Source organism: Oncorhynchus kisutch, linkage group LG9, assembly GCF_002021735.2.
Source record: "Oncorhynchus kisutch isolate 150728-3 linkage group LG9, Okis_V2, whole genome shotgun sequence".
Classification (NCBI taxonomy): domain Eukaryota; kingdom Metazoa; phylum Chordata; class Actinopteri; order Salmoniformes; family Salmonidae; genus Oncorhynchus; species Oncorhynchus kisutch.
Genome location: NC_034182.2, coordinates 1,133 through 27,500, shown reverse-complemented (window position 1 = coordinate 27,500; position 26,368 = coordinate 1,133). Strand labels below are relative to the sequence as shown.

Genomic DNA, 26,368 nt, shown 5'->3' with positions numbered 1-26,368 from the left:
GACGGCCTGTCTGTCCTGTCCGATGTCACATCAATCATCCAAAAGAGAGGCATGATATGAGATGCTGTGTGAATTATCTTCAGGAGGAAAGTATTTGATGCTGAGAGGTGCCATGCTTTCTAGGGCGTATGAATGAAAGGATGGATGGATGAATTGAACAGATGAAGGAATTAATAAAACAGATGATTGACTCACTGACTGACTGGATTGAATAAATTAATAAATAAATGAATGAATGAATGAATAAACAAATATATTGGGTGGAATTGAATGAAATAAAGAGTAGAACACAAACATGGAAGGAGAGGTTAGTCAGGTAGTGGGGGGGGGGGGGGAGTGTGCAACAAGCACTGGATCAGAAAGCATGTCATGAAACTTCTCAACAATCTAATATCATCCCATAGATAATGAGGTTGAAGGGCAGAATGGAGCCAAAGATGTGTGTTTGAGAGCATTTGTGTGTGTCTGACAGTGCTTTTATGTATGAGGGAGTGATAGATGTAAGGAGAGAGAGATTGAGAGAGATATGTTGAAATAGAGGAGAAAGGAGAAGTGTATGTGTGTGTGTGAGAGAGAGATATCTTTCGTCCGATGCATGTCACTCTGTACCATATTTCTCTTGTAACCTATGACCCAGGAAGTGGACATCTACACGGTGAAGCCTGAGGACCTGTCTTTCACCACGGCCTTCTGCCTGCAGATCCAGAGGAACGACTATGTCCACGCCATGGTCACCTACTTCAACATCGAGTTCACCAAGTGTCATAAGAAGACTGGCTTCTCTACCGGTTAGACCTCACCACACACATATGGGTTGTGTTCATTGGCACCAAGAGTCAGAAAACAGACTGAAACAGGGAAGAACTACCTGAACTAGTCCAATAAGAAAGACCCACTTTTATTTTCCATTGCAAAAATGTTTTGTTACTAATGAACATACCCCACGATGTGACCACATTCAAGTACACTAAACGCTAGGTCCTTTGAAATGAGGTGTATGACAATATAAGTTACATATCTTCCACACAAGCCACTTGTGTTGTTAAAAGCTCTGGAACCTGAAGCCACTAGAGATCTTTTACAGGGAGAGAACCACCGTGTTCAGTTTCTGTGTCCTATCCAGGTTATGCAACAATGAAAAGTTGTCATTTCAAACAGACATCAATCATTTTGTGTAAATCAGTCAATTGTAGCACTTGTACAAATAAGCCAGGGTGAAATGTTTTTCTCATACCTGTAGTTGTGGAGATTCTTGTCTTTGGCAATGATCCTTTGGTTTTGTTTGGAAGATTGTGGAAGCACAGCACATTTTTTGCATGTTAATTCATCAAGGTTTTGACAAGGGGAGGGTGATATTATTGTGAGGTGTAGGTTTGAGGCGGATGATCAAAAGGTACTGCTAGACATAAAAGCATGAAGTAATAACATACTTTGCTGTTTCCTATAATGACAAGTTGACTTTGGTTCTCAGCTCTTGACCCCCTCTAGTGGTGTGAAGTGGAACAGCACAGGTTAAAAATACATACCATTGGTACTTTTTCTTTCTCCCTCTCCGTCTGATTATTTCACTCTCCACCATCTCTGTGAAGATCTCAATTGCATACTGATCGCGTCCTCTCTCCTCTCAAAACCCTTTGGAGGATAAGTCAGAGGGGAGGGACCTCTGGCTTTCTTATCCAATGGGTGATGAGAAGGAGACAAGGAGAGAGGACGCAATATGTATGCAATTGAGATCTCCCCTATGTCTCTCAATACCGTATTCATTTTCTCCTAATCCTCTCTCCATCTCTGCCTCCTCCTCCTCTCTCTTGTTCCCCTCCTCCTATGCCTCCCCCTCTCTTCCATCTCCCCCTCCTCCCCTCTTGTTCCCCTCTTCCTATTCCTCCCCCTCTCTTCCATCTCCCCCTCCTCCCCTCTTGTTCCCCTCTTCCTATTCCTCCCCCTCTCTTCCATCTCCCCCACCTCTCTTGTTCCCCTCCTCCTATTCCTCCCCCTCTCTTCCATCTCCCCCTCTTCCTCTCTTCTTCCCCTCCTGCTATTCCTCCCCCTCTCTTCCATCTCCCCCTCCTCTCTTGTTCCCCTCCTCCTAATTCTCCCCCTCTCTCCCATGTCCAGCTCCTGATGCCGCCAGTACCCACTGGAAGCAGACAGTGTTTTACTTGGAGGACTACCTGACTGTGAGGAAGGGAGAGGAGATACTGGGCAGCATCGCAGTCAAGCCCAACGATAAGAACGTGGTGAGAATAGAGCTACGCTGTATTAGAACTGCAGCTGACTCCAGGCCAGCATAGAATAAAATGCTGTTTAAAAAATATAATAATAGATGGGGTTTTTCTATAGATGCCAAGATGTCAAGTCTTTAACATGATCTATGAATATGTCTTTCTAAGAGTGAAGCTCTACATGAGTATTAGCTCAGATGCCGCAAAACCGCCATCCTATTGCTGTACCACCCACTGACTTTAACTGTTAAAACTCTACAAATGCATCCTCCCTTCTTCCCTTATTTGAAGTATTCACGGATTGGAGAGGGTTGGATTGGTGAAAGAGGTACAGTGGGAAACTTGTCACTTATCCAACCTTAAAAATAGCTGAAGTGGGAAGTTTACATACACTTAGGTTGGAGTCATTAAATCTAGTTTTTCAACCACTCCACAAATGTCTTGTTAACAAACTATAGTTTTGGCAAGTCCGTTAAGACATCTACTTTGTGCATGACACAAGTAATTTTTCCAACAATTGTTTACAGACAGATTATTTCACGTATAATTCACTGTATCACAATTCCAGTGGGTCAGAAGTTTACATACACTAAGTTGACTGTGCCTTTAAACAGCTTGGAAAATTCCAGAAAATTATGTCATGGCTTTAGAAGCTTCTGATAGGCTGATTGACATGATTTGAGTCAATTGGAGGTGTACTTGTGGATGTATTTCAAGGTCTTCCTTCAAACTCCGGTGACTCTTTGCTTGACATCATGGGGAAATCAAAAGAAATCAGCCAAAAATGGTTGACCTCCACAAGTCTGGTTCATCCTTGGGAGCAATTTCCAAACGTCTGAAGGTACCATGTTCATCTTTACACACAATAGTATGCAAGTATAAACACCATGGGACCACGCAGCCATCATACCGCTCAGGAAGAAGACACGTTCTGTCTCCTAGAGATGAACGTACTTTGGTGCGAAAAGTGCAAATCAATCACAGAACAACAGCAAAGGACCATGTGAAGATGCTGGAGGAAACAGGTACAAAAGTATCTATATCCACAGTAAAACGAGTCCTATATCGACATAACCTGAAAGACCGCTCAGCAAGGAAGAAGCCACTGCTCCAAAACTGCCATAAAAAAGCCAGACTATGGGGACAAAGATGGTACTTTTTGGAGAAATGTCCTCCTGTCTGATGAAACAAAAATATAACTATTTGGCCATAATGACCATGGTTATGTTTGGAGGAAAAAGGGGGAAGCTTGCAAGCCGAAGAAGACCCTCCCAACCGTGAAGCACGGGGGTGGCAGCATCATGTTGTGGAGGTGCTTTGCTGCAGGAGGGACTGGTGCACTTCACAAAATAGATGGCATCATGAGGGAGGAAAATGATGCGGATGTATTGAAGCAACATCTCAAGACATTAGTCATGGAGGTTAAAACTTGGTTGCAAATGGGTCTTCCAAATGGACAATGACCCCAAGCATACTTCCAAAGTTGTGGCAAAATGGCTTAAGGACAACAAAGTCAAGGTATTGGAGTGGCCATCACAAAGCCCTGACCTCAATCCTATAGAATATTTGTGGGCAGAACTGAAAAATTATGTGTGAGCAAGGAGGCCTACAAACCTGACTCAGTTACACCAGCTCTGTCAGGAGGAATGGGCCAAAATTCACCCAACTCATTGTGGGAAGCTTGTGTGACCCAAGTTAAACAAATTAAAGGCAATGCTTCCAAATACTAATTGAGTGTATGTAAACTTCTGACCCACTAGGAATGTGATGAAAGAAATAAAAGCTCAAATAAATAATTCTCTCTACTATTATTCTGACATTTCACATTCTTAAAATAAAATAGTGATCCTAACTTACCAAAGACAGGGAATTTTTACTAGGATTAAATGTCAGGAATTGTGAAAATCTGAGTTTAAATGTATTTGGCTAAGGTGTATGTAAACTTCCAACTTCAACTGTAGGTCAGTGACTACTTTAAATGGAGGGAGGAAAGAAGGATGTCTTTTCAAAGCATTCAAAAGGGCTAAATATCCCTCCTGTTGTGTCCATCTCAAATACCCTTTTCCCACTACTAAGCCAAGCCGTACTGTGCTGGCCTGGTTACACATCCGTAGGTACTGAAATTGTAGGACAATGTGAAAAGAAAATACCAGAGGTAGCACCTCTGGTTGGGGTCGACATGATACTGTCAAATGGTTATAGTTGGACTGAAGAGTCTTCTCTTGTATTCCAGCGGGACCTGGAGTTCACCTTGGAGTTGGACTTTAAAGGACAGCTGTGTGATGCGGCCATTTCCCACGACTACAAGATGCGCTAGCTGACCAGCAAAGGGCGATATCCCCCTCCTTGAGAGGGAGGGCACAGGCTCTCCAACAGGCCCTCTTATTGGTCCGAGGGGGACACGATACGCATCTGATTGGATGACAGCGCTCCAGCACCTAAGTGATGTCATAAAAACAAGCCATTTCGAAGCAATAGCGCCATCACCTGCCACATTTTTAAAGCTGCCCTGAGAATGTAATATCCCTGATGAACTTGATTTGTTATTTTTTCAGGATGAGTTTCAGTGTTATCAGTACTAGAGCTAAAGGAGTTATAGGATTTTAGATGCCAGTCCAGAGGCACTTTAAGGACAAACTCTGAGCATGTCTTTTATCAAGGAAAACAGACAGACTACACCTCTGTTTTATCTATGTCTTTCAAAGTTCAACAAATGCAGAACCTAAGAGTTTAACAGGAAAGTCATTCAGTGTTTGTTCAAGTTAGTTATATTTTGTTGGTATTCAGTACTGGTAAGTTATTTGCATGTTTAGCTTTTTGTTCTTGGTTGATTTCAGGTATCATGATTTGATCATTTGAGATATTCACAATTGCTAATGGAACATGTTTAATGATAGAAACCTGTGAGAAATGTCTTGTCTTCCATCTCCAGCTGGAAGTTATTTTGCCATTTTGATTTTGGGGTGTGGTGTAGGAGTGATGAACAAATAAAGAACAATTACTTAGAATTGTTGGGAAAGAATCAAATAATTAGATTTCACATCAGTATTTTAATCAAATTTATGACAATCAATATTTTGTAACAAACTACCAACTTAATCAAGCTCTTATTTACATAGCCATTCTGTGTTTTGATTAACAACATAATCACAACTAAAGAAAAACTGTCATTCTATACATTGAAATGATTGATCCACTTTTTAAATTGACCAAATATACCATTAGTTCTACAGTAGAACACATGTCTATTGCTCATAACAGTCAGAAGGTCCACATAACAACAGAAAAAGGGTTGTAATGTAGACTAGAGCTAAATCCACTAGGATCCAGCTCAACTGGGCTCTTTGCCTTTAACAAAAACAGGTACTGAAAGAAGAGCCATCCTAATTTGAGACATTGATTAACAAATGTCACAAAGTTAGGATTTGGCTCCGAGAGCACAGAGAAAGAGTTAGATTGAAGAGTGTCTTCACTTGTTATCAGGAGTCTCTAGCCATTCCAAATGCTCTCTCTCTCTATTCTGTCAGAGTGTCTTCACTTGTTATCAGGAGTCTCTAGCCATTCCAAATGCTCTCTCTCTCTATTCTGTCAGAGTGTCTTCACTTGTTATCAGGAGTCTCTAGCCATTCCAAATGCTCTCTCTCTCTATTCTGTCAGAGTGTCTTCACTTGTTATCAGGAGTCTCTAGCCATTCCAAATGCTCTCTCTCTCTATTCTGTCAGAGTGTCTTCACTTGTTATCAGGAGTCTCTAGCCATTCCAAATGCTCTCTCTCTATTCTGTCAGAGTGTCTTCACTTGTTATCAGGAGTCTCTAGCCATTCCAAATGCTCTCTCTCTATCTGTCAGAGTGTCTTCACTTGTTATCAGGAGTCTCTAGCCATTCCAAATGCTCTCTCTCTCTATTCTGTCAGAGTGTCTTCACTTGTTATCAGGAGTCTCTAGCCATTCCAAATGCTCTCTCTCTCTATTCTGTCAGAGTGTCTTCACTTGTTATCAGGAGTCTCTAGCCATTCCAAATGCTCTCTCTCTATTCTGTCAGAGTGTCTTCACTTGTTATCAGGAGTCTCTAGCCATTCCAAATGCTCTCTCTCTATTCTGTCAGAGTGTCTTCACTTGCAGCAGGCTTTCTTCTTGACGGGCAGGACCTCCAGGAAGACAAACGTGTCTCTCACCCGATCCTCCTGCTCTTTCAGCACTCTGGACACACAGACAGATGCATTGACATGTCACACACTGTCCCCAAATTGACTCTGGAGAAAGAAGGATGTATTTGGAGATTTGAGTTCATCTGAAAGGATTAGCATCCATACAAAATTCCTATTCTAATTGATCAGAGGGGGAGGTGGGAACATTAACATAGCTTATACCTGTCCAATTCATTCAGATCTGGATACCTAGGGGCTGACCCTCTCCCTCCCTTACCTGGCCAGGTGGATCATGGCCTCTGTCACGTTGTAGCCGGTGTAAGCACTGACCTCATAGAATATCACACGGGTGTCCTACAGGGGAGAAGAGACTCAGGTCACTGGTTGTCACTTAGCTAATGTTGTAGGATGTTCATTTGAGCCAAGTTGGAAAATAATCCTGCAGCAACAGGAAATGTTAATTATAATTAATGGACATTTTTTAGGGGTGCCAGCTACTGGCCCTCCAACACCACCTCCATTAGCATGTGGTCTCCCATCCAGGGACTGACCAGGACCGACCCTGCTTAGCTACAGAGGCAAGCTAGCAGTAGGATGCACGATGGTATGCTGCTGACAAGTCAAACATTTTTACGTGGAAATTAAACTTGAAGATTTTTTTATACCTTGAATATGCTACAAGTTTACATTTCCTGCTGTGCAAGAAAATTCCTGCAACAGGATGGTCAAATTAAGATATGGCATCTGTAGAGGCTACAGAGACCTACACATGGCAATAGTGACAGCTATGCGAGGTCTCGTCCATATTTATAGACAGTGAACAGATTTCCCCCCCTCTGTGTTGGTCGTTCAGTTCTTGAGATAAGTGTGCTATAGGATGATACTTATGAATCCCTAAACGGAGAACTCACGTGGGCCAGAGTCTCTGCATCTTTAAGTGGTACCTCCCTCTCGGACGTCGCGTCCATCTTGTTGCCCAGGAGCAGGATGGGAATGCCCACTCCCGCAGCCTCCTGGGAAAACAGAGGTCAATCAAAGGTCAGGCGTCTGCTTAAAACGTTCAGATAAAAATAAACTGGAGAACAAACAATTATTTGTCATGTCCTGTCTGGCCAAAGGCCAAATGTGAGCTGACCTGGACGTTGATGAGCCAGGGTCGCACGGCCTTGAAGCTGTCCAGCAACGTGATGTCGTACATGACCACCACGCCGTCTGCCTTACGGAAGAACTGCTTGGTGATGCTGCGGTACCTGTAGCCAACACAGAGAAAAGTTACAACTGGACAAAATGGAACCCTGTTTATTTTGCCAAAGTGCCAAATGCCAACCTGAGAATGTTGCTTTGTTGTAATTTAAGTCACATTCTCAGACTATCATCCAGGCAAAAATAACACATCACATTCTTAGGTACTGTTATCTATTGGTGAGGTTTTGGCAATACTATTTTCACTGGTCCGTGGCCACTCACCTCTCCTGCCCGGCCGTGTCCCACAGCTGCATGGCTACCTGGGTGTTGTCCAACATTAGAGTCTTCACACTGTAGTCAATCCCTGTCAGGAATAGCACTCAGACTGGTTATTCGGGTAAGAGGAATACACAGCAATAATATACCGGAGCATTACATCCTTTCATTAATGAACACTAGAGGGGGTAGTTGAGCTATTCATCAAGCTTCATGCTTTAGGTAATTGTCTTTCACAGTCAAAGCAGTGAAATCAAACAAGCTGCCCTAGAATGGGGAACCAAGGGGATTCAGAGGAGAATTAAATGGATTCGATGTGACATAATCTGCGGTGGTACAATGTGTACCGGGGGTTCATAGACTGGGAGTGTGACTTTACAAGCCCTTTCATGTGATGCTGCTTTGCCCTTCAATCTTCTGATAGTAACACACACACACACAAGGTCCGTGACACCGTGGTACACAGTAATGTGTTGTCGGCTCTCACCCACAGTAGCGGGGCTGGAGGGGTGGAAGCGGCCGTCACAGAAGGTGCGCAGCAGGGAAGTCTTGCCCACACTGGAGTTGCCCACCAGAACCACCTTAAACAGGCGGTCTGGGGCAGGAACGGCCCTCTCCTTCACCCTCTGGAGGGACAGGAGAGAGAGGTCAAGAGGTCAACAGAATGATATTTTCAATTGATTGCATATTGAAGAGCTTTGGAAATGATGTTGATCACTTAGATGAAGGGTTTTAGTTCTGATGCTTAACACAATGACAATAGATCTTATTTTTTTATTTTTTGGGGTCAACTTCATTCTAACTCAGTAATTCCAAAGTGAATTAAAATACAATACATGAATAGAGATTTGCTCACATTTTGGGTCTCCTTGCCGACGGGCTGCCCTCGAGGTGACGAGGGGATATTTCTGATTCTGCTGAAACTACCTCGGTGTTTGAAGGGGGACACTGTCGTGACTGGGACAGGTAAAGGAACAGGGGCGACTAAGATACTACTCTCCAGATCTTCCTTCCCTTGAGCCTCTTCCTCCTCCTCGTCTTCCTCACTGAGCTGGTGCAGCAGGGGCTGGGGCCCTCCATGAAGCAGGTGGGGGAGGTGGTCCTCCTCGATGGAGATAACCCGACGGAGAGGCCACCCATCTGGGGGACCGTCCAGCCCATCGCCCCCAACCTCCGGCTTACTCTGGTACTCTGTATGCCTGTCCCTTTCGTTCTGGGTGGGGGCGAGGGTCTTCTCTGACTCGAACTTGGAGAGCCTCTCCTTCACCCTCACCTCCTGCGCCTCCACCTCAACCACTTGGGTTGGAGACGAGGTGTTGGAGTCGTGGTAGCCGTTGGCCAGGCCGTAGTTGGTTTTCGGCGAACGTGGTGGACAAGCGGTGTCAACATCGTCCTCGCTAGATGAGGAGGGGGAGGAGACAAAAGAGATTTGAAGGTGTTCTACTGGCAGCGCATCAAGGAACTCATAGGAACCCCCATTGTGGGTGAGGAGTGAGGCTCTTTGGAGACAAGAGGTAGAAACAGAGGATATCGGATGAAAAAAAATAGTTTCCGAGTCCCATGTTGCCAAGGCACTTTCACGTTAGTCTCTCGTTACCAACTCAAAATGGTTCTGGGTGCTGCCATTACTGTCAAGAGCAGCGCAGAAGTCACTACATTTAAAATATATTGTTAGTATATTATATTGCAAATACACTCCTTACGCTGTAAAGTACCTACATTAAATTGACTAATTTGGTGCCTTGGCCTCAAAAACACATTTTTTGATTTGCACATCCTGTTTCTCCTCTTTAATCCAATGTTGATTTAAATCCCGTTACTGACGGACATAAAATCACTTTCCTTTCACACACACGACAAGACTGGTTAATTATGTTCAGGGCACTTCTAAAGGAAATGACCTCACCTTTTAACCGGCTGCTGGCTGGTGTCCGCGAACAGATTGACCAAGCCGGCTCTCTGCTTCTGTTTGAGGGACTTCCTGGGGTTCTGTAGAGCAAAGAGAACACAACAGAATGGAATATCATAGAAACATTTTTGTTGTTGTCAATGTCCATATAATGTGGAAATCAATGTGCCTTTGGCTTGAATATGTCTTATCATTCAATATCGCCACAAAGGTAACAGTCAAAATATCATGAGTCAAGAACTCACCTCAGCACAGTATATGTCTCGCTCATCTTTTAAATGTTTGTTCATCTCTCTGGATAGATATTGCAAGGAGGACAAAAAACGATAAGTTAAATTAAATGTATAACATGCATACTGTGTGTGTGTGTGTGTGTGTGTAACTTACCTGAGAAGGTCTAGTTGTTTCATCAGACTCTGTTTCTCTCTCTGTAGTCCCTCAGTGACTCGGTACATTTCCCTGAGCAGAGAGAGACAGTCACCAAAGCTCACTGAACCACACCTGGACAGTAATCTAGTGAATGTTAGCTGTACTAGGAGTGACATGTCAGAGCCACAGATGGAACGTTTGTGTGATGCCTAGGTGAGTGAGTGTGTTTGGTCATTACATCTAGTGGTAATATTAACTATTAACCCACATCTCTCTCTCCTGGTGCAGGCGGGAAGCCTGGTCCTGCAGCATGGTCAGTTGTTCCTGGGCCAAGGACAGTTCCTGACAGGTGCTCTCCAGCTCTCTGCTCAGTTCCTCGTTGGTCATCTTCAGCTTGACATTCTCCACCCGGCTCTCCTGCTGCTCACTGCTCAGGTCGCGACACTGGAGATCCAACTGGGGGGGAGGGAAGAGGTCAAAGGGTAATATTGTTAGGGAGATATGTATTCTATTATCACAGCTTCTTTGTCTTTTACTTTATCTGCACTGAAAACACAAAGACTGAATTCAAGAAGGGGGATTAACCCCGCAGGAGACCAGAGGTGGCCAACCTTCCCCCTGGAGAGTTACAGGAGCCCCGGATGGTATCATTTCTGGAATGTTCCAACAGGAATCTGTTCCAAAAACTTCTTAAAGTACAAGGTTGCTAACAAATAACGCATACAAAAGTACCATGATCTATTCACCTAGCTAACTAGCTGTCCAAAAGGCATCAACTCACCATGTAGCTTATTGTTAATGTTTGTCGATAGGCGACCAGAGGGAGGACAGACATGATCAGGAATAAACATGGGGAGTGAAAACAATGAAATAGCCCCCCCCCCCCCCCCCTACCCGGTATCTTATTCTGCTGCTATACAACTTTGTCTGCGTTGTTTGTTGACAACCTTGTTATTTACGACATTTTTGGAACAGATTCCTGTTAGAACGTTCCACAAATTATAAAGGAGGCTCCTCAGTCACTCACCCTCCTCTGTTTCTGGAAGAGCTGCTCCAGCTCTCTCTCCTTACTGGACAGCTGGTGCTCCAGGTCGTGACTACGAGACTGGAGGCGCTCCGAGTCCTGGAGGAGAGACAGGGACAGCACATTAGGATAGGAGAAATTAAACTGAAATACAGTGCAACATTGGGTGACTTGTTCAAGGGTATATAGAAGGTAGGGATCCAGCAGGTGTCTAGAGTTTGGTGTTAAGAGACACGATCCAGGTCTGTGAGAGGGTCTCAAGTCATTTAAACTAACTAACCAACTATATGTACCTGGAGGAGCAGCCGGTCCTTCTCGCTTTTCATTTGTTGCTCCATTTCTTCATACAGACCGCGGATCTCACTGTCGTGTGTGGCTGCTTTCCTGCATGTACGGGGGAGAATGGATTTAATACAACTAAATAACTACTTAACCAGATGCTGTTTACAAGTGGTAGGTTTGAGAGTGATTATAGCTCATTCTGTTTATGTCATAGCCTCACAGGTGTGACTAATTGCCAATGTTAATTCATCAAGTCTTCTCATTGGACAACTGACTAATTAACAGAACAGTTGGCATGTATGTAAACCCTGTTTCTCTTTTAGGCGGCCGCCCATGGGAGGTGATGCAGTCCAGAGGTATGGTGGCTCCTGGGAGTAATGGAAGGAAGAAAAATGGATGTCTGCCTCCCGCCTGTGATTTGATGTGTTAGTGGGTCAGAGATGAGCCACACTGAAAAGGTGAACTTGTGAAACCGTTCCTTAATTATTAAATATTTGAACATGTATTTTTGTTGTCTGTTTCTACTTCACTCTGCCTGCTCAACCCAGAGCCAAAGAACTGGTCACATTACATTAGTCTACTGCATTGCTTTTCCATCTGTAGCTACAGACCGGTACATGCACGTACCAGCACACTGTCTGTGTAGATACAGATGGAAAAGCACTGCTCTTGGAATTTTGCATTCCTTTAACATCCGCCACCTTATTAAGCAACCAATTAGTGAGAGGACTGAAGCTGTCTTAAGTGGTACCACACAGTACCATGAGAACAATGCATTAGTATTACCAAACACAACGGGGACCACAGCCATACAAATACCTAGCCAGCTAGTCAGTGTCTATCAAGGGTAGTATAGTGTACATTGTTTCAGGGGAGAAAAATACATTCTCATCTCTGTCTACATGGCAGCCAATTCCTCAGGCTTGCAATCAATGTTCCTTTTTGAGAATATGATCTCTGAGCTTAGCGGTCTATTGAAAGGGATAATTGGGGCATTATGGTAAACCCACATAGAGGTCTGTGTCCACAGGCAGAAACAAAGGCTAGCTTTTTCAAACAGAAATTTGCATCCTGTAGCACAAACTCAAAAGTTCTGGGACACAAGTCCATGGAGAATACGAGAACCTCCTCTCGTCTGCCCACTGTACTGAGGCTAGGAAACACTGTCACCACCGATAAATCTAAGAGAATTGATCATTTCAATAAGCATTTTAACACAGCTGGCCATGCTTTCCACCTGGCTACCCCTATCCCAGTCAACTGCCCTGCACCCCCCCACAGCAACTCGCCCAAGCCTCCCCCATTTCTCCTCCACCCAAATCCAGATAGCTGATGTTCTGAAAGAGCTGCAAAATCTGGACCCCTACAAATCAGCCGGGCTAGAGAATCTGGCCCTGTGCAACTTGGTCCTGGACTTCCTGACAGGCTGCCCCCAGGTGGTGAGGGTAGGTAACATCTCCACCTCGCTGATCCTCAACACTGGGGCCCCACAAGGGTGCGTTCTTAGCCCTCTCCTGTACTCCCTGTTCACCCACGACTGCGTGGCTATGCACACCTCCAACTCAATCATCAAGTTTGCAGACGACACTACAGTGGTAGGCTTGATTATCAACAACGACGAGACGGCCTACAGGGAGGAGGTGAGGGCCCTCGGAGTGTGGTGTCAGGAAAATAACCTCACACTCAATGTCAACAAAACAAAGGAGATTATCGTGGACTTCAGGAAACAGCTGAGGGAGCAGCCCCATATCCACATCGACGGGACAGTAGTGGAGAGGGTGGAAAGTTCTAAGGTCCTCGGCGTACACATCACGGACGAACTGAAATGGTCCACCCACACAGACAGCATGGTGAAAAAGGCACAACAGCGTTTCTTCAACATCAGGAGGCTGAAGAAATTCGTCTTTACACCAAAAACACAAACTTTTACAGATGCACAATTGAGAGCATCCTGTCAGGCTGTATCACCGCCTGGTACGGCAACTGCTCCGCCCACAACTGTAAGGCTCTCCAGAGGGTAGTGAGGTCTGCACAACGCATCACCGGGGGCAAACTACCTGCCCTCCAGGACACCTACACCACCCGATGTCACAGGAAGGCCAAAAAGGTCATCAAGGACCTCAACCACCCGAGCCACTGCCTGTTCACCCCGCTATCATCCAGAAGGAGAGGTCAGTGCAGGTGCCTCAAAGCTGGGACCGAGAGACTGAAAAACAGCTTCTATCTCAAGGCCATCAGACTGTTAAACAGCCACCACTAACATTGAGGGGCTGCTGCCAACATACTGACTCATCTCTGGCCACTTTAATAATGGAAAAATGTATGTAATAAATGTATCACTAGCCACTTTAAACAATGCCACTTTATATAATGTTTACATACCCTACATTACTCATCTCATATATATATACTGTACTCTATACCATCTACTGCATCTTGCATATGCTGTTCGGCAATCACTCATATATTTGTATGTACATCTTTTTCATTCCTTTACACTTGTGTGTATAAGGTAGTTGTTGTGAAATTGTTAGGTTAGATTACTTGTTAGATATTACCGCATGGTCAGAACTAGAAGCACAAGTATTTCGCTACACTCGCATTAACATCTGCTAACCATGTGTATGTGACAAATAAAATGTGATTTGATTTGACCCTCTTTCTAAAATGATCTGCCGAAATTGTTGCAACCCCTACTACTAGCCTGTTCAACCTCTCTTTCATATCGTCTGAGATTCCCAAAGATTGGAAAGCTGCTGCGGTCATCCCCCTCTTCAAAGGGGGAGACACTCTAGACCCAAACTGCTACAGACCTATATCTATCCTACCCTGCCTTTCTAAGGTCTTCGAAAGGCAAGTTAACAAACAGATCACCGACCATTTCGAATCCCACCATCGAATCCCATATTCTCCGCTATGCAATCTGGCTTCCGAGCTGGTCATGGGTGCACCTCAGCCACGCTCAAGGTCCTAAATGATATAACTGCCATCAATAAGAGACAATACTGTGCAGCCGTATTCATCGACCTGGCCAAGGCTTTCAATCACCACATTCTTATCGGCAGACTCAACAGACATGGTTTCTCAAATGACTGCCTCGCCTGGTTCACCAACTACTTCCCTGATAGAGTTCAGTGTGTCAAATCGGAGGTCCTGTTGTCTGGACCTCTGGCAATCTCTATGGGGGTGCCACAGGGTTCAATTCTCGGGCCGACTCTTCTCTGTATACATCAATGATGTCGCTCTTGCTGCTGATGATTCTCTGATCCACCCCTACGCAGATGACACCATTCTGTATACTTCTGGCCCTTCTTTGGACACTGTGCTAACTAACCTCCAGACGAGCTTCTATGCCATACAACACTCCTTCCGTGGTCTCTAACTGCTCTTAAATGCAAGTAAAACTAAATGCATGCTCTTCAACCGATCGCTGCCCGCTACCTGCCCGCCTGTCCAACATCATTACTCTGGATGGTTATGACCTAGAATATGTGGACAACTACAAATACCTAGGTGTCTGGTTAGACTGTAAACTCTCCTTCCAGACCCACATTAAGCATCTCCAATCCAGAATTAAATTTAGAATCGGCTTCCTAATTTGCAAGAAAGCATCCTTTGCTCATGCTGCCAAACATACCCTCGTAAAACTGACTATCCTACCGATCCTCGACTTTGGCGATGTAATTTACAAAATAGCCTCCAACACTTTACTCAACAAATTGGTTGCAGTCTATCACAGTGCCATCGGTTTTGTCACCAAAGCCCCATATACTACCCACCACTGCGACCTGTATGCTCTCGTTGGCTGGCCCTCCCTTCATACTCGTGGCCCTCGCTTCATACTCGTCACCAAACCCACTGGCTCCAGGTCATCTACAAGTCTTTACTAAGTAAAGCCCTGCCTTATCTCAGTTCACTGGTCACCATAGCAGCACCCACCCGCAGCACGCGCTCCAGCAGGTATATCTCACTGGTCACCCCCAAAGCCAATTCCTTCTTTGTCCGCCTTTCCTTCCAGTTCTCTGCTGCCAATGACTGGAACGAACTGCAAAAATCACTGAAGCTGGACACTCATCTCCCTCACTAACTTCAAGCACCAGCTGTCAGAGCAGCTCACAGCTCATTGCACCTGTACATAGCCCATCTGTAAATAGCCCATCCAACTACCTCAACCCATACGGTATTTATTTGCTCCTTTGCACCCCAGTATCTCTACTTGCACATTCATCTTCTTCACATCTACCACTCCAGTGTTTAATTGCTACATCGTAATTAACTCGCCACTATGGCCTATTTTATTGCCTTACCTCCCTTTTCTTACCTCAGTTGCACACACTGTATATATACTTTTTTCCTATTGTGTTATTGACTGTATGTTTGTTTATTCCATGTGTAAATCTGTGTTGTTGTTTGTGTCGAACTGCTTTGCTTTATCTTGGCCAGGTCACAGTTGTAAATGAAAACTTGTTCTCAACTAGTCTACCTGGTTAAATAAAGTTGAAATATATTTTTTTAAATATGAAAAAAAAACAGGTTCAACGAGTAATATGGAATTTATGTCTGGAGTAGTTGACTTGATAGAACCTCGCTGCTGTTCATTCACTGAAGGCCTGTATCAACCTTTTGAAGCTGTTAACTACTTGCATGTAAAAGGACGACTTTCAATGGGATAGAATCCTGAATCAAACGTTATTTGTTCTACAATCTGGTACACAAACAGACCTCTATAGCAAAATAGACCATAGATCTATCACATGGGTTGGAACTGAACAAGCTATTGTCAGTTCTATGAATCAATGACTGCTGTTTGAACTGAATAATTACACTCTGATGAGCTGCAATCGAGAAGCCGAAGACATACTGGACATGCATTTACAAAGCTGCAAGCTGTTAGTATTGTGGTTTAAATGGCTGTGGTTGCAGTCCACTAAACAGTCACAGTGAAGATATCACACATAATGATCACATAATCATACCTAAATGCCAAAGGGACAGTTTCTCAGACACAGATCAAGTTTTGTCCTGGACTAAAAAGCACTTTCAAAAGAGATTCTCCCTTGGCAATGCTTTGTAGTCTGGGACTAGGCTTAATCTGTGTCCGGTAAACTGGCCCAGGGAGTAGCAGTGACAACAAAGAGAGGAGGTACTTGTGGTCTCCAACCTCTGGAGGGCGCTCTCCATCTCCCTCCTCTCCTCTTTGGCCTCTTTGATCTGGAAGGTGACTCTGGCCAGGAATTCCTCAAAGTTTCGACAGGAGGTGAGGCTCGTCCCTCCTCAGCTGGGCCCACAAGCTGCGCACCTCGCCTGGACTGGAGGAGGGGGGAGAGAGACAAAGACAGAGGGTAGAGTTCTGATAAAACTACAGGGACCGGTCACATTCAACTTACCGGTTGACCTCCACTATATCAGAAACCATTGGAATCACTGTAAAGACACAGGGGTCCAAAAGCGTAGAGGGGTAAGTTGAAAGTTCAACCCCACACTTTCCAAGATGAGGCAACAACCCCAAACAAAGATATTTGGGGAATACATACAAGGTGCAATATTGTAATGTTGCATATGTAATATTGTATAGTAATAAAGTAAGTAATAATGTGAGGTGCGGTTAACTCCACCCACTCCTGGAACACGTTGCTGGCCCCTAGGCTCTCCAGCAGCATACAGAAGTGACTCTCCTCCTCATCCTCCCACCCTCCAGTCAACCTCTCATCCCATTGGCTCTGGTACAGGGCTTCTGAGGGCTTCCTAGAAGTGGGGAGGGCGGGTGCTGCGTCCTCGCTACAGAGATCCTCCGGCTGTGCAGGAACTGACCTGGGGACAGAGCAGGAAGCATAAGCATCACCAGCAAGATGTCGTAACATCAGTTTGAATTACAAATCAGAGGGTGTTTCAATTTTGAAAGTGCCCTGCACTCACAATTATCAAGTTTCTGATGGTTGTGAAAAGAGAACTCAAGTTTAAGTTTGTAAGTGCATTTTATACAGAGTACAACCTATCCTTACCTGGGTGAGCATCTACTCCCTGCCAGCTAGGAGATAAATTAATCTATACCTTATCTTTGTCACGTTTGAATGTGGTCCCTCACTCCATTGATCTCGAAACATAAGTTATTGAACCAAGAGTAAACCATGAAACATACAGCAGATTGTCCCTTGGGGATGAATAAAGTCATATTGAATTGAATTGAAATTGAATGTAGGGAGATAAAGAGAAAAATAGGGAACTCACTGAATCCTGATGAGAACACTTCGAGGGTGAGGTAGCCGTTCTGGTCAGTGTTCAGGGAGTCAAAGACATTATCCAGTTCTTCAGCAGTGAGGGGTAGTTCTCTGTGAAGCCTCTGTGGAACACAGACACGCACACACACGCGCACACGCACGCACACGCACACACACGCACACACACGCACACACACGCAGATGCACATGCACATGCACACACGCAGATGCACATGCACAAACACAAGAAATAGATTGTTTCTTCTGCTAAGAGATGTAACACAACTCAAGCCCAACTGTCCTCTCCTGCTTCACTCCAAAGAGAAAGACATTCAAGTCAGTAGCATTGGATGTGCATCTACTACAGCTGTAATATCTGTCACCCTGGACCTTGTCCTGCCTCTTTGAATAGAAATGTATCAAGGAAAACACGCGAAAGAAAGACATTGAATAGAAAATGGGAGTGATTAACTGAGTTTACACCATTATTGTGGATTTCATCTTGTCAGTGCCAGTGGTGTGGTCAATGCTAGACCTGATTGTGGATTTCATCTTGTCAGTGCCAGTGGTGTGGTCAATGCTAGACCTGACTGTGGATTTCATCTTGTCAGTGCCAGTGGTGTGGTCAATGCTAGACCTGATTGTGGATTTCATCTTGTCAGTGCCAGTGGTGTGGTCAATGCTAGACCTGATTGCAAAAAGGGACGGGAGAATATTGGCACGGAAGGTATAGGCCATATGATTGTATCATTAATAGGCAATTACATGTTACATTATCCTTAGATAATGCACATGTCAACATCACCATTTTCCAGGTGATTCTTCTGTTAGCCTTTTAAGCATTTTGTATGAACTATATAAATGTACAAAACACTATCCCCTCTAAGCCCGGACAACAACAAAAGCCGTCTCTTGTTCAATTCAAAACAGCGCTTGAGTGAAATACAAAAATTGTGTGTGTAAGTGTGTGCATGCACCTGTTTCTGATGGAAATCCATCCAGTGTTCCTGGACACAGTGATCAAAGGTGCCGTGCTATTGAGTGGCTGCTTCAGTGAGCAGGTGGAGAGGTTCTCGATATGAAAACCTCTGAATGGTCAATGAGGTAGAGAACCATAGCACAAAGCACCTCCTGCATGTCACACTGTCCTCTGGTTATCTCATGGTTGTGAGAGACAGCATCATTTGTGTGTGTGTGTGTGTGTGTGTGTGTGTGTGTGTGTGTGTGTGTGTGTGTGTGTGTGTGTGTGTGTGTGTGTGTGTGTGTGTGTGTGTGTGTGTGTACCTTAACCCTTGAAATTAACTTGCTTGTTTGTCTAGTTTTGATTTACATTTGTCAACTAATGTGAATTCAACAAAAAATGTCACTATGTCATTGAATTAAGGTCAAAGGCTAGGTGAAAAAAATATGAAATTCCCTTTGTTGATTACTTTTTTCAAATCCAATTATTTTCCCACATTGATTCAACGTCATCAAATTAAATTTTGGGGTTGAAATGACGTGGAAACAACGTTGATTCAATCAGTTTTTGCCCAGTGGGTTTTGACATAATTCCCATAATTGTCCCTCTGTCAAAACAATTATCTAAGCATGGCTGCATCAATGAGATAGACATCTATGTCCATAACATCTAAGTTTCTAACAAGTGTAAAACTGAGGCAAAACAAGCCCCCCCATCGCCCCCTCCTCGTACCCTCATATCGGTGCGTGTGATGAAGTGTAAAACTGAGGCAAAACAAGCCCCCCCCATCGCCCCTCCTCGTACCCTCATATCGGTGCGTGTGATGAAGCCTTTGCCCTCCACATCGCAGGTCTGGAAGAATTCCTTGGTCTTATCCAGCATGGCGATGCTTCCCCAGTCAGAACCCCTCCTGTCTGAACTCTTCCTCATGGGGACAGCTCCTCCTCTGCCCTTGGCCTCAGACTCCTCCATGTCACTAGATATACTTCTGCAGAGTATTCTGGTGGCTCTGAACAAGGTAGAATCAGACATGGCTGTCTCACTCCTCGGCCTGGCCGGTTTGGGTCATGGTGAGCGATGAGACCAGGCACCACAAGTCAGTAGTGATGAGGCCACAGAGACTGTCTAAGAGTTTTCATATCTCAGTAATGGTCTGTCTAAGAGTTTTCATATCTCAGTAAATGGTCTGTCTAGGAGTTTTCATATCTCAGTAAATGGTCTGTCTAGGAGTTTTCATATCTCAGTAAATGGTCTGTCTAGGAGTTTTCATATCTCAGTAAATGGTCTGTCTAGGAGTTTTCATATCTCAGTAAATGGTCTGTCTAGGAGTTTTCATATCTCAGTAAATGGTCTGTCTAGGAGTTTTCATATCTCAGTAAATGGTCTGTCTAGGAGTTTTCATATCTCAGTAAATGGTCTGTCTAGGAGTTTTCATATCTCAGTAAATGGTCTGTTTTGTTCCCAGGTTCCTGGGAAGAATAAAAAGGAAGACATTAGAATATAACCTTAAATCTGTTTGAAAAGTGGGTACATGAAGACCATGATGATTACAGAGAGCATCAATGTTTTCTTTTTGGATGTATACGCTCTCATAAGTCATTGTTTGACTGCTTTTAAACAGGCAGCCCAATTTTGATATTTTTTTCCACTAATTGTTTTTTTCGACCAATAACATCAGATCTTTTCACATCAGATCTTTTTCAGAGCTGATCTGAATTGTCAAAAGACCAATTAGTGAAAAAATATCAGAATTGGTCTGCCTGTCTAAAAGCAGCTTTTGAGATGTGTGTCATGTTGGTAGTGTGTTGTAGGCTAGTAATGCATGAAAGCAGAACTCTTTCTGTGATGAAAGTCTCTTATCTATGTGAAAGAATACAGGAAAGGAGATAGTTGTTACTCAATAGTAACACTATGAGAAAAGTTTGGTCTTGAATCACGTGTCAGCAGTCCTTTGGGTATAAATTCCCTTTTTCATAAGCTGAGACTTTCATCCTAGCTAACGTACTGGGAAGTATGTAAACATAATGGCTTATCTTAATACCGAAGCACACAATCCTCACAACTATGTTAATTCCTGCATACCATAGACTACAGTCTAGACATTGTGAATAAAAACCACTCAATGAAATTCTCTTCAGGTTTGGGAACACTGAATATTAGCAGTCGGTAGGCTGCCTGTATCTTCTAAACACAGAAGTATTACAGTCTGTGCTCTAGAGAGCAACATCCTTGAGCTGCTGTCAGTCTATTGCTAATCTGCACCCTGAGCTGCTCTGTTTTTCACTACATTGTAAAGCAGGGCTACAGTTAACCACAACAAATTGGGGCGGGGGGAAGTGGTTATAGCGGATAGGGCTTCTGTGGAAATGGCGAACGTTAGGTGTGGGTGACAGCATCATGGGCTTCAAATCAAGACCGATCAGACTTGAACTCATGAGGTCTGTACAGTAGCAGTTTTAGTTGAGGTAGAAAAATAACATGACATGCTCTGTAGGTGTTGACAAATGTGGGTAACATTATTCACAAATTAATACATACCATACGAAACGTAACATATCATTCAAAATGGAGTGTCTCTGATTTACATACAGAATAATAAGAAATGCTCTGAGACCGGGTTGGTAGCTGATAGCCTATCATATTACAAAACACTGTATTCCACTTTGGGACCAAGATGTCCATCTGCCTTTTACTCATCTAGCCAGACCAAGAAAGAATGTAGCATCCCATTTAGAAGGAAATGTCAGTTTGGTTAGTTCTCATTAGAAGGAGAATATCCAACATAAATGGCAACAGTAGGATTTTGTTTAATTTAACCTTTATTTAATTAGGCATTAATTATGTATAAAACCGTCAGAATCTAAAAAGAAAACAATACTATAATTTGTGCAAGATGTTTGTTGCCCTTTCTGACAAAATCGAAACTAGTGTGTGCTTGTCACCGTGTATACCATTTTTAAACCGATGGATGTGAAAATATGTATAATTTCTTACGTCTATATGATCCATAAAAATGTTCACATAGGCAAGTTCATGCATTCTGTATTGAGTAAAATAAGCAATCAAAATAATTAATCGGATAAGCAAAAGAAACACTAATAACTTACCTTTTTACATCCAAAAGATTAAGATATTAGCCCTGAAACTTTCAACGTGGACCAAAATAAAGAAAGCGATGATCGCACTTCCTATTTAGAAAGTTCTTGCCTCTCAAACGACGCTTTGAAAAGTAATTCGCATACCATGTGATGTCATGGGGCAGTCGCCTGAGGGGATTTAGGTTTGAGTTCTCACTAATAATCACCACTTAGGATAGACAGAGCTCCCGTTAAATATCAACATGCAACAGGTAATTAGTACTATTAGAATGACAGCGACAGTGGAAGGGCAGCATGGACATCAAAAGACTTGTGCGCGACACATAATCTGTAACTATGACAACGCCTGGGCAAGGCGGTACACGGTGCCGTCCAAAGGGTGTCCAGGACACGGTCTCTATTTTGTCCCGCTACAAATTAAACACTACATTTGTAACTCTCAATTCTGCAGTCTACTTGGATCAACACTAGCTTTAGTTTTTGGTGCAGTCATATATAGAATAATAAACCAGACTTCACTTACAACCTTTTATTAACATTTAATAGAAATTGTTGCTTATTTGAAATTAATATTTAAATATTTTACAAGAACAGCTCTCACAAATGCCACCTTGTGGTTCAAAATGTAAATAAACCGCTAAAAAGTCTGAAAATCTATTATGATACAATCTATTCAAAGTGGCAGTTCACAAAATAAGAACAAGACTCATCTATGATATAAAACCATCACAGTAAGAGTTCCAACTGTATATTTGCTATTTGAAGCCTCCGACGTCCATTTTTCTGGGTCATTATCCCGGCCCGGTCCCTTGAATCTTCTGGAGCAGGTATTCCATCTGTAGGTTCAGGTTGGGCTGACCCTTCTTCGTCTTTTTGCTCAGGATCTGAAATGTCTCCATTTTCTTCTGTTTGTACTTCTTGATAGCTTCTTCTTTCTGCTCCTTGTTCTTCAAAAACTCCTATATGGAGGAAGAAAATACCACTCGTTGAGAACAGTCCAACGCTTTTGACCTACGATAGTACTTTTCTGAGGGCTTTAATTGAGAACGTGAAAAACTATACCTCTTTCTTATTCTTCTGCTTTTCTTTAACACTTTCAAACTCCTCTTTTGTTTTCTGATAGGAAGTCTTCCTCAGCATTTTCTTTTTACTCCGGTTACTCATGGGTAGACTGGAACACAACGACACATTAACATGTTGCATTGTAACTCCTTCAAGTGGTTGGCCTTGACTGCAACCACATTTCGCACAAAGCATTGCCACACTTCATTGACAGCAATTACATTTCACACAGTACACTGCAATGGATAATGCATTTACATTTTTTTTGCACAAACTGCTTTACTCCAAACCAGATTAGCTATTTGTATTGTCACAGACACATATTTGGCAGATGTTATTGCGGGTGTAGTGAAATGCTTGTGTTCCTAACTCCAACAGTGCAGTAATATCTAACAATTCACAACAATACACACAAATCTAAAAGCAAAATAATGGAACTAAGAAATATATCAATATTAAGACAAGCAATGTCAGAGTGGCGTTGACTAAAATACAGTAGAATACAATACAACATATACAAATGAAATGAGTAAAGCAGTATACAAACATTTAAGTGACTACCTGTCATTCTTTGAGGCTGCAGCTGGAGTGGGCTGTGGGGCAGAGTCAGTCTTGTCAGAGGAGATGTCCTCTGCAGGGTCTATGGCTGTAGCTAGGTCCGTGGGGGCTTCATTCACAGCCATGGGAGCTGCTTCCTCCTCTACTGGACCACCACCGCCAGCCATCCTAGCTTTGGTTCTGTTGATTCTGTTCGTCTTAACCTCATTCCTCAGTTTCTCGGCCTCAGCCTCGTAGAGATGCCTCAGATGTTCGGGGTACTGTTCTGTATATTGGGTTTTGACCTCTGTGCTCTTCCTCCTCTCCTTCCGTAGCAGTTTGTTGTATTCATGTTTCACTTTCTCCTTCCTTTTGAAGGCAAAGCCCTGGCCTGAGGAAAGAGAGATGTTTATGGTTCAAGCATTAATGTGTATCTGCAAAAACACTGTTTGTTAACTTACACAAACATTTAGCCACCCATGTAGCTAAGTTAGTGTATTAGCTAATTGATCAAAGGGGGGGGGGGGGGGGGGTCTTCATAGATTAATCAGGACCTTTATAGATTCCCCACTTCCACAGTTGGAAGGTCTAGTTATCCTGGCACTCTACATATTGAATGATTTCATTTTATACAATATACATTAACTGCAATTCTAAACACACTTTAGATAGCTAGATAGGCTAGCTTAACCTGGTTGCCGTCTCTGTTCAGCTAACTATTATATTCCAGTGGCAAGTTAGCTAGCTAAAGTGACTGGAACTCAGACTATGGCTAGCTAGCACTGGCAAGCGAGCTGAGCTACCTTCTCCAATACTGCCGTCGAATACTTTGTGCTCAGAGACCCACTTCTTCTTGCCCCCTGGTCGATTGTAGGGTTGGTTTCTATTGGCACGTTTTCCGTCAAATGTGCCCTTGGTCTTCATTTTCTGCTGTGCTGGTGGTGCCATTTCACTCAATTTTAGCAAAATATCGCACGTTTCATGTGGTTTACGTCGCATGTGTTTTCGTCGCATTGTTTTGACGTACGTGGTGGTCTCAGAAAGACATGACAAATCCATCCACGAGCAATCGACCACGAGGGACGTCATTTGTGTTGGTGCGTAAGTAAGGATAGCGTCCGTAGAACTCAATGTATTTCGGTACACCCAACATGGCTGCCACATACGTGCTAAGAAAATCATCGTCGTTCAGTTGCAACTAGTTATGCCTGATTATACTGTAAAGAGGGGAGTCATTCTTGGACCTGCTGTAAACAGGTCTAGGTTAGAGTTTTTATTCAATGGCATCTTCCATTAATTCTCTGGAAGCGATTCAGAAAAAAATAGATGCTGTTAAACTCTTCCTCTCTGTTTCACTGAGCATCGCCAATGCCCACACTGTGGATTTCTACACTTGCGATGTATGGGACCAGTTCATGGCTGTGCCACCCGTGGAGGTCTTGACAGAGATCACTTTGAATGGTGACCACAAGAGGGCGCCAGAACACTACTTAAATCATGGCAGTGGTACCAGTAAGTGTTATTTTGTCGATGATTCATTGACAAATATGAAATGTTTCAGATGTAATTGTTATTACACGGTTGTAATATTTATCAAAGTCAAAATGTTGAATAAAATAAACAAAGGACAACTTATGTTTCTTTTCTTTTTTACTCTCGAAAAGCCAGAAGATCACCTTTGGTTTCTGTGATGATTAGTAAGCGCCTGGTGGATGTGGCTGAGCTCTTGGAGGCTGCCTATGCCCACTCCCTGCCTGGCCTCGGGGTCTGTGTGGGCCGCACAGAGCTACTGCAATCCCTCAGACACACTGACAATGCTCAACCCCTGGAGGAAGGTACAAAAGAATGGACACTATCCTAACCTATCCTAAGAATAACTAAAGGGGAAATGTTTTTTTTTTTGTCTAAGGCCTTGGTTCTGTCATTGTAACACACTGTCATTAGTGTCACTGATATAGAAATATAATTATAGTAATTCTATGGTTTGGTCACAGGTCAATCAATAGCAATGCACAGATAGTGTACAGTTCTGCCATCCATGCAAGGATTCACTGACATTGCACATGTGTGTCCATTGACAGTTCCAGCTGCTGTGGTGGAGAGTGATGAGTTTATGAACTCCAAGAAGTCCCATGAGGTGCAGGCCATGTCAGAGGTGGTGGCCAGTCTAGCCCAGCGCTGCCGGGTCAAACAGGTGAAAGACACAACCGGGTCTCATTTTAGCAGGCACAAAACAGAAAGAAAACACTCAAACAGACTGAGGTACCTTCTGATATTATCAAATAAGAAACTCAGTTTTCTTTTTAAAACGTTAATGTTTTGCTACCGTGTGCCCTGGCCCTGACCACAACAGTGTTCTTCAATCCTGCTCCTGGTGTATGCAGGCTTTTGTTCCGGCCTTACACACCCGACTCAACTTATCAAGGGCTTGATGATTAGTTGATGAATTAAACAGTGGTGGGCTAGAACGAAAGCCTGTACACCCTATGAGTAGTGCACCCAAGACCAAGCTTGAACAACATCGACTGGACTACATTATTTTCTGACCCATCACAATAAATCTTTGTCTCCCAGGTGATTGATGTGGGCTCGGGGAAAGGTTACCTGTGCTCCTTCCTGTCGCTGCAGTACGGTCTCCAGGTGTACGGCATCGACTAGTCCAGCGTCAACACGCACGGCGCCCAGGAGAGGAACAGGAAGCTCAAGAAGTACTCCCGGGCCTACCAGAGGCACAGCAAAGCCAATAGGACTCCGACAGTGATGCCCCCCTCAGGCCAGGAGGACTTGGAGGATATTGCCACCCGGTGAGAGAGAGGGAGGGGATATGGTTAAGACGAGTGGGGATGCAGAGAAGGAGGAGGGAAGGGGAGGAGAGATGGGGAGGCACAGACCAACCACAACAGGGTTAAAAGATCGGAATGAGGAAAGATGCAAGACATCACTACCTCGCCATTCTTTGTTAGAGGACAATTCCCTTCCAGAGTTGGACCAAAAGTGACCCAGCCTCAGCTCCAGAGGATTCCTTTTCTCAGTGCCCTGTGTGTGGGCATGGTGGAGCCCACCTCCCCCCGGGTTCCCC

General features: G+C 43.7%; 4 protein-coding genes across 8 annotated transcripts in view; 2 read left to right on the top strand and 2 right to left on the bottom strand.

Moving 5' to 3' along the window:
• LOC109877678 (protein arginine N-methyltransferase 8-B) overlaps positions 1 to 5,230 on the top strand; it is a 21,631-nt gene extending 16,401 nt beyond the window's left edge. For both annotated transcript variants that reach the window (XM_031831404.1, XM_031831403.1), the window contains exons 8-10: positions 638 to 788; positions 2,116 to 2,237; positions 4,456 to 5,230. In XM_031831404.1, the coding sequence (XP_031687264.1) occupies positions 638 to 788; positions 2,116 to 2,237; positions 4,456 to 4,539 (357 nt within the window). In that variant the 3' untranslated portion in view covers positions 4,540 to 5,230. The remainder of the gene's footprint in view (positions 1 to 637; positions 789 to 2,115; positions 2,238 to 4,455) is intronic.
• Positions 5,231 to 5,252: 22 nt separating this feature from the next.
• Positions 5,253 to 21,959, bottom strand: LOC109877679 (ras and EF-hand domain-containing protein). Of its 4 annotated transcripts, XM_031831399.1 has the most exons (18): positions 21,700 to 21,959; positions 19,397 to 20,061; positions 17,642 to 17,753; positions 17,033 to 17,224; positions 16,575 to 16,722; positions 11,425 to 11,515; positions 11,135 to 11,230; positions 10,376 to 10,563; positions 10,126 to 10,197; positions 9,984 to 10,032; positions 9,736 to 9,818; positions 8,686 to 9,226; positions 8,317 to 8,455; positions 7,836 to 7,917; positions 7,504 to 7,618; positions 7,280 to 7,381; positions 6,646 to 6,722; positions 5,253 to 6,420 (listed from the first exon to the last, which is right to left on the bottom strand). In XM_031831399.1, the coding sequence occupies exons 5-18, from the start codon at positions 16,592 to 16,594 to the stop codon at positions 6,333 to 6,335; spliced, it is 1,743 nt and encodes a 580-aa protein (XP_031687259.1). In that variant the 5' UTR covers positions 16,595 to 16,722; positions 17,033 to 17,224; positions 17,642 to 17,753; positions 19,397 to 20,061; positions 21,700 to 21,959; the 3' UTR covers positions 5,253 to 6,332. The 4 variants fall into 4 exon arrangements, with proteins under 4 accessions (XP_031687259.1, XP_031687261.1, XP_031687262.1 ...); XM_031831400.1 differs by having other exon boundaries at positions 5,265 to 6,420; positions 16,575 to 17,224; positions 21,700 to 21,814; XM_031831401.1 differs by lacking the exons at positions 17,033 to 17,224; positions 17,642 to 17,753; positions 19,397 to 20,061; positions 21,700 to 21,959 and having other exon boundaries at positions 5,253 to 6,273; positions 6,337 to 6,420; positions 16,575 to 16,705.
• A 245-nt stretch (positions 21,960 to 22,204) lies between these two features.
• Positions 22,205 to 24,295, bottom strand: LOC116375245 (thyroid transcription factor 1-associated protein 26 homolog). The gene is made up of 4 exons (XM_031831405.1): positions 24,093 to 24,295; positions 23,314 to 23,680; positions 22,753 to 22,861; positions 22,205 to 22,649 (listed from the first exon to the last, which is right to left on the bottom strand). The coding sequence occupies exons 1-4, from the start codon at positions 24,286 to 24,288 to the stop codon at positions 22,482 to 22,484; spliced, it is 840 nt and encodes a 279-aa protein (XP_031687265.1). The 5' UTR covers positions 24,289 to 24,295; the 3' UTR covers positions 22,205 to 22,481.
• Positions 24,296 to 24,979: 684 nt separating this feature from the next.
• On the top strand, positions 24,980 to 26,081 carry LOC116375328 (methyltransferase-like protein 25). Its single transcript, XM_031832719.1, has 3 exons — positions 24,980 to 25,124; positions 25,371 to 25,483; positions 25,864 to 26,081. Exons 1-3 carry the CDS (start codon positions 24,980 to 24,982, stop codon positions 25,945 to 25,947), a joined length of 342 nt encoding a protein of 113 aa, XP_031688579.1. The 3' UTR covers positions 25,948 to 26,081.
• Positions 26,082 to 26,368: the final 287 nt, after the last annotated feature.

Bases quoted from the DNA above. Each gene is read 5' to 3' on its own strand.
- LOC109877679 (XM_031831399.1), bottom strand. From the start codon at position 16,594: ATGGAGAGCGCCCTCCAGAG. The intron at 11,231-11,424 runs GTACATATAGTT...TCTCTCCTCCAG, and splicing joins AGGACCGGCTGCTCCTCCAG to GACTCGGAGCGCCTCCAGTC. The intron at 7,619-7,835 runs GTGAGTGGCCAC...TGTTGGCTACAG, and splicing joins GACACGGCCGGGCAGGAGAG to GTACCGCAGCATCACCAAGC.
- LOC116375245 (XM_031831405.1), bottom strand. From the start codon at position 24,288: ATGCGACGTAAACCACATGAAACGTGCGATATTTTGCTAAAATTGAGT. The intron at 22,862-23,313 runs GTAGTCACTTAA...GTTGTGTTCCAG, and splicing joins GCAGCCTCAAAGAATGACAG to TCTACCCATGAGTAACCGGA. The intron at 22,650-22,752 runs GTATAGTTTTTC...TCCTCCATATAG, and splicing joins AGCAGAAGAATAAGAAAGAG to GAGTTTTTGAAGAACAAGGA.
- LOC116375328 (XM_031832719.1), top strand. From the start codon at position 24,980: ATGATTAGTAAGCGCCTGGTGGATGTGGCTGAGCTCTTGGAGGCTGCC. The intron at 25,125-25,370 runs GTACAAAAGAAT...GTCCATTGACAG, and splicing joins TGCTCAACCCCTGGAGGAAG to TTCCAGCTGCTGTGGTGGAG. The intron at 25,484-25,863 runs GTGAAAGACACA...TTTGTCTCCCAG, and splicing joins AGCGCTGCCGGGTCAAACAG to GTGATTGATGTGGGCTCGGG.